The sequence below is a fragment of the Haemorhous mexicanus genome, chromosome 4 (assembly GCF_027477595.1).
Source record: "Haemorhous mexicanus isolate bHaeMex1 chromosome 4, bHaeMex1.pri, whole genome shotgun sequence".
NCBI lineage: Eukaryota > Metazoa > Chordata > Aves > Passeriformes > Fringillidae > Haemorhous > Haemorhous mexicanus.
Genome location: NC_082344.1, coordinates 23,413,154 through 23,420,230, shown reverse-complemented (window position 1 = coordinate 23,420,230; position 7,077 = coordinate 23,413,154). Strand labels below are relative to the sequence as shown.

At 40.7% G+C, this 7,077-nt stretch overlaps 1 protein-coding gene across 1 annotated transcript in view; it reads right to left on the bottom strand.

Moving 5' to 3' along the window:
* Positions 1 to 3,313: 3,313 nt before the first annotated feature.
* Positions 3,314 to 7,077, bottom strand: part of MMRN1 (multimerin 1) — a 41,636-nt gene continuing 37,872 nt past the window's right edge. The window contains exons 7-8 of the mRNA XM_059844107.1: positions 5,833 to 5,979; positions 3,314 to 4,687 (exon numbers count right to left, since the gene is read on the bottom strand). Of these exons, the coding sequence (XP_059700090.1) occupies positions 4,266 to 4,687; positions 5,833 to 5,979 (569 nt within the window). The 3' untranslated portion in view covers positions 3,314 to 4,265. The remainder of the gene's footprint in view (positions 4,688 to 5,832; positions 5,980 to 7,077) is intronic.

Genomic DNA, 7,077 nt, shown 5'->3' with positions numbered 1-7,077 from the left:
TACTGATTTTCAAGGGTTCAAAAAGCATTTAGAATGCTTATAGTATTTATAAAGGTCTTCTGGGCACTTCAGATTATTTTTATGGCATTGCCCAACGCCTGCAGATTTGAATAGCAAACTTTCTGGAAGTACTTGCTCACTGTTTGTAAACAGCCATGGTCTGTTTTGTTTGCAACTTGCTTTTTCTAAGATAAGAATTTTCAGCAGCAGCCACAGCAATCGGTGTTTTCAGAAACACTTTGGTTTGTTTACATGTAACATGTGAGTGCAGAAGACTGTTTTCAGCTCATAGCCACCCCAGATTTCTGAGGGTGGGGAAGAGCAAGGAAGTTCATTACAAGGCAGTGTGTTGCTTGTAACATGTCTATAGCAACTTCAGCTAGGAAGCAGCTTGCTGGTAAAGCTTTCTTACCATGCACTCTCGACTGGAGTCCCATCTGAACAGTGTTTTACTTTATCTCACCCTTGAGAACTCTCCTTCCATCGGGGCCATCATACAAAGGGGGAGAAGGGCAGCCTTGCAAAGGGAAAATTACGGCAATGGAACGACTGTATATTTTTAAAAACAAAATTGTGATAAATATTTGTACTTCCTATAAAACTGCTAAAAATATGATTACACCAGGATGCTTTAATAAGTACAATTCCACAACAGTTAAAGAAGGTTTCCATCTTCTGCTGTTGATAACCCTCTAGCATGGGAACAGGAGTATTTGGCTCAGGCTTTCCAGCAGTCAGCTAAAAATAGGAAGAAGTATGGATTATTAAAATTAAACAGAAAAAAATCTAGACATTGTTAATTCAGTGTGATACATCTGATGGCCTGAAGGGGTAAATGAAAGGCATGGAGCTGCTAGGCAATTGTTTCTGCAGCCAGCTAGCAGCCACCAGTGACAGATGTACAAAGCCATGGTGCACACTTTTGTAGTTTGGAAATGCCCAAACTGTTTGTGTGTTGTCTTACTTTGTTTTGCACTCTCCTGCTCACCTGCCCAATTGAGCTGCTAGGTAGATTCAGTTTTGCAATTGCCTCAATGCACTTCTTATCCCACTGCCAACGGTACTTAATCACCAGGTATCCACTGATTTTGGTGGGATTTTGCTGCTCCTAATAGCTACTTTTAGTCACTGCCTGAATTCAGAAATAATGGTTTCTCTCCTGCTTGCTGCTAACGTTGATGTTATTATCACAGAGAAAAAATAATTGAACAAAAACATCCCAGATGTAGGGACAAACAGCAATACCCACGAGACAGACCCAGGAAGGCCTGGGTTAGCAGGGGAGCTTGGCACAAGCTGTGCTGGCTCTGCAGCTAGAAATGGCATGTGAGGAAAACCAGCTGCTGGTCTCAGTGTGAATCCCAAGTGGATGAGGGGCTGGGTTCAGCTGTAACTCACTTGGTATAGGTGAGGAAATGATAACACAAACTCTGGAATAAATTGGATGGGCTTGTCAGAGCCAGAGCAGACAAAATGTTGCCATGGTTATTGAGTCCCCCAAATAAAGAGAACACCATTCACTCTGAAGTACAAAGGCTCAAGATGGCTTTGTGGTCCTCACAAGGGCTGGGGGCAGAGATGAGTGTTCAGATTTGCTGCCTGCTGTCATAAGAGAATGCAAATCAGAACATGAAGATGAAAGCAGAGGGGTGACAAAGTGCCTCAGGAACCACCTATCCTGGTTGATGCCTAAAAAGTTCTCCTGGGATTTCAGGCTGGTTGTTTCCTATTCTGCATAATGGGTAGGCTGACTGATTTTATTGATCCTCACTTATTATTCAGTGGTTTGCATTCTGAGTCCAGCCAGCTCAAGTACAGCCACAAGCCCAGTGGGACTGTATCAAGCTTCAGTGATTGATACAAAACTATCTTCACAGTGAACAACCTGCATTTTAGTTTTTAAAAATAGACAAGTCAACTATAATTAGTTTGAAGATATCTGAAGAAAGATTGGAATGGATTGTTAAACACCATAAAAAGGGGAGTATACATTTACTATCATTTTAAAGTACTCTTTTTTACCATGTTTTAAATAGGAAAATGAGAATTAGTTTCAGAACTATTTCTATTAGGGAAATTAGTCTTCTAAATGTTACTCATACATATGTGGTGTTAATCAGAATTCTTACTTTACCCCAATGAATCTGTTGTTTGTGAGACGAGAGAAAAAAAAGGGGAGAGAAAAGAGGAAAGAAAACCAGTACAATGACACAGAAATTATCTGATTGCTGGGGGAAATAGTGCCTGTGAAGATGAGGACCCAGCTTGAAGGATTTGGAGGGAAGGGCAAAGAAAGTCACATTAAAACAGAGATGCAGACTCTGGTGGGTCATTTTCATTTCACCTAGAGATTAATTTTCATGCCATTTAGCTGTAACCACAGCAGAAATAAAGAGAACTAAGCACAGTAAAATGACAACGTCATACAAGGAGAGAGAGTGGCTTGTGTTCATTATATTTCATAACATTCAATGATACAGTAGGCTGAGTTAGTGCCATATCAAAGATTTGAGTGTTTGTTTAGAAAAAAAAAGTGGCATGCAACAAGAGAAAGCTCTGTAGCACACTCATGCAGTGTCCATGCTATATTAAGAACCCTTTAATTACAGAAAAGAAAGGATTTCTGGTCTCAGAAAAACCTTTAGGAAAAAAAAGAAGGTGGGCTTGGATTGAAAACTTTCATGAATTCTTAACTGCTGTCCTTAACCACAGGCCATGATAAGATGTCCCCTCAAGTTGGAGGGATGCTCATGAGTGCTGCACATTTCTGTAGTTCAGGTAGCCAGCACCCAGAGGCACACGCCCAGAGGCTCCAGCACCTCTGCTTCTGGCGGGGAATGCTCCTTTCTCTTTGGAACAATAAAAGGTACATTTATGCATCTGAGGGAAGATATTGTGGATTCTCTTATCCACATAGAGCATGGCAAGAATTCAGTCATTTCAAGGATATTCATCCTAAGATCTTGTAAGGTACATTAAGTAATACTAACAAGAGCATTGACAATGCCCATGTGTTTTCAAGAAAAGTTCCTGATGGTGGGAAACAAAATAATTCAGGAAGCTCTAAAACATTCTGTGCTTCAATAGATTGGCATAGATCATAGAGAGATTTTTTCAGCTTTTATGACAAGGAAGTGAGACAAACACAGAGACACAGAAAAACCTGGTCAAATATCATTAACAAAGGCAATAACAAGACACAAACCTGGCCAGTCACACCAGGAGATAGGCTATCAAGAAATTGTAGCAGCCTGGGACTTGGCAAAGAAGAAGAATAAAAACCTGAGAGTTTGTTTTTTCAGGCAGTCAGGCATCAATTAAAAATATTTCTTTATTGGATTGGTGCTTGAAAAATCACATGCAGACTGAAGTCAATTTCATCTTGCATCAGTAGTTAGTGAATATAATGCAGAAACAAAGGATACCATAGATTTATAGAACTCCAACTCAGAAAATACTTTGGTTACATAATTTAATCTTGTGTACTTTATAGGTCAAATGCTAAAATCTGTGTGAAGCCAATATAGCAATGTTTGCTTAAAACATATTACCCAAGCAAAATCCAGCTGTGGTTTAAATAGTTCAAGCAGCAGAGAGAATCCACCAAATCCATTATGGTGTTTATCCTGTGACTAACTTAAATGATAAAAATACCTTATTTCAAATCTGAATGTATTCCTCTTGGGATTTTTTCCTGCCAGATTCAAAAAACCTAGTTTATTATCATACTGGTTACATAAAAAACCATGAATCAGTGAAATACCGCCATATCAAAGTATGCAGTGAATAATGGTAGGCAAAATGAAAAAGAAATATCTTTTTTTCCAAACAGAATATATACACGTGATTATCAATTGATACAATGAGCTAAGTAGTATTCCAGCCTCTGAGCCATCAAAATCTATCCATCACGTTTGATTTGCAGTCAGGGTGTAAAGGAATGATCAAACTGAGCTTTCTCTTGAGAAGTAATTCTCAGCTATCTCGTGAAAGCATGTCTGTGCAATGGATCAGCAGAACAGCATCAGATTTGTGCTTCCCAGTCATATTAACATGAGGAAGATGCTTTGTTTTCCCCCATCTCCAGCCTGTGGTCTCCTTGGGGTTGTGCACATGGCTACAACCAAAGAACATCTTGGAGGATCGGCACCAGAAAAGCCATTACATGGGAAGCTTCCTGCCTTAAAGAAGCAAAGAATTGAAATGCAAAGCTAAATTCACCCGCAGGTTGCTTCATCTGACTAACAGCTCACTCTTTGGACTGATTAGGTACGATACAACAAGTAACCACTGAATGTAGTTACAGGTGGATACTTGGATGGTATAGAGCCAGTTGCCAGTCTGAGCCAGACTTCCTGACCGTAATTTAACTCCAATAAAGCATTTCCAGTAATTACTCTGTCAGTGTACTTGCTGTTATTAATATTTTCAGCCTGAAAGGTGAGTTTGTCTATTCCATCAACGACCAGATAGCCAGAGGCACGTGGGCTGAATGATTCAATGGTATATTCAAAAACATAGACCCCCAGGTATGGAACATGGAACTTCCCAGTTGCTGGGGCAAACGAGGCACCGTAGTTGACATCCAGATTGTTAAATCTGATGGGTCCTGGAGTTGTCATTCCATATGTATGAGAAGCAAAAAAAGCCACCATAGGTGCATATCTGTATGATCCTTTTGAAAAATCTGGAAAGGAATAAAGAAAAATTTTAAGTTGTTAAAAATTTTAGGATGTTGCATAGTCGAAAGGCAACTTTGACCAGCCAGAAGAACAAATGCAGATTTTCTGATGTCACGTCATCCTGTGGATGACAGAACTTGAGCAACTGAAACACAGTGTTCCTGCATAAACACATCTTTTTATAGTATATTAAAAGTAATTTTCTTCATAATTAGTGCTAAATGTATCCACCAGAGAAAAATTTAGCAACAGCAAAGGAACTTTATGTTTATCTATACTATGTTACCATTAAGGGAGTTTTCTTTCCACCTTACACTCCCTCCTAGTTTCACCACTCCAGGATCTCTTTCATTGCTCATGTGAGCGAGCTGAAGCCAACAATTTCGGCACAAATCTTAGACAAACAGTGAGGAGGTTTAGCATTCATGATGTTAAATGAGGGGATAAAAATATATGGTTTCTCTTCAAGCTGAGCCTGTACACCATCATTCCCTGCTTCTGTACAAATGATTTCATTCACTATCCATATGCTGTCATGAGTAAAAATCAGCCAAATGACTGCTGAAAGATGCAGCATAAAATTCACATTTTGTGTGGCCTGGGTGTAAATTATTTATTGTATTTATTATGCTGAATAAGCATACTTTTCACTTTTTTTTTTTCTTTTGGAATCTTTCAAGGGGCTGCATCCTTTGCTGATGAAAGCCAGAGGCAGGCCTAAAATGACTCCTTGAGGGCACAGTCCCACACCTTCTGGTAGCTGTTGGAATTTATAGAACATTTATGGCTGCTTATTGAAGATAGTATTTCCCAGTGGTGTGATTTTACCTTCCCTTCAAAATCCATGACATTGTGTTGAAATACATCTACTGCACAGCCTCCCACTCTGCACATTTCATCAGGGAGCTTTCCAGCTATTATCACAGGTCCCAAACCAATTTAATCCCATCATCTGGTCATATTAAGAAAAGAGATCACGAGTCACCCGTGGGGATTGATGTCTTCAGCACCAAAACACAGGACTCTGCTGCTTGAGTTGTCACTCATTAAAGTGAAACGTGAGACCTCTGACCAGCAAATGCTCTGTAATTAGGCCCTGGGGCGGAGGCCTGCACTGATCCTGTATTGCACTGCTAAATTCTGTACTTGCCAACACTCAGGGAATTGTCCTTCACCAGCTTCACGCTACAGTTGACTCCTCCAAAGGGGTGGCGACAGGCGCAGACAAAACTCTGTCTGTCATTGACACAGGTTCCTCCATTCTGGCACGGGGAGCTGGCACACGCTGAAAACTGCCCTGGGAAAGAGAGGAGCAAACCCAACAGCCTCAGCTGTAATGTCACAGCAGGGACACTTCCTAAGTATGCAGTGTTTTGGAAAGGCTCTTTGTCAACTCACAATTTCTGCTGAAGTTCTCTGTGAAGGCCAACCTCACTTCCTGTCCAGCCTCCCTTTCTACCTGAACACAGCATACCTGCAGCTATCCTCCAAGATATTCCAGATTACCTGTAAATTCTGAGCTCTGCTGGTCTCAGAGGGTCAGGCCCAAGAAGTAAGAAAGAAGACCCTCCAAAGAAGTTAGATCAGGCTGCTCTTTCCGGGCTGAGCCATCTTATCCTTGGGTGTACCAGAAGAGATTTTGTACTGCTGCTGTACAGGTTGGACTGCCTTGTCTATGACATTTTTCACTCAGGCACATGACACACAATGCTGGAGAGCCAGGCTCCTGGGGATGAAAAGTCCTAAATCCTGTTCCAGCCACTTCAAGTACTTGTCCCTAAGTCCTAATTCCAGTACGTCTATCAAGGTTGTCAAAGAAGTTTTGGACTGCAAGCAAGAAAAATTATACCAAACAGGTGGCTTTGCAGAGCACCCTCACTGAGAATGGCCTTGCCTCTGTTGCCAGTTCGGTATGAGCTGGCCAAATTAAACTCAGCCAATACAGAGAAATCTGTCAGACCAATGCTGCTGAGCTCTGAGACAGTAATTACTGAGTGTAATTGAATAATGTGTTCTCATAGCAGTGCTTTGGGGGGAGAAAATTCAGGTGACATTAAAAAATTAAATATTGCTATGAAAAATTCTGAACACAAACCCAAACCACACATTTTTGCTTTCTCTTGGTCTGGTCAAATAAAAGTCAGATATTTTAGAAAAGAACCCTTGCCTTTGCCAGGAACTACCAGCAGAACTCTGGAGAGAAAACTCTACACAGTCCTGTTGTAGTAAATCTAGGTTGGTAGGTCAGAGCTGAAAAAGTCTTGCATAAAAACATCTAGTTATTGCCAGGAAAATGCTGATCTGGATTTCACATAGATATTTCAGTCATTCCAGTGTTATCTTCGTTTTCCCAACCAGGTATTTCACAGACTGCTGCATTAAGGCAAACTGTTTC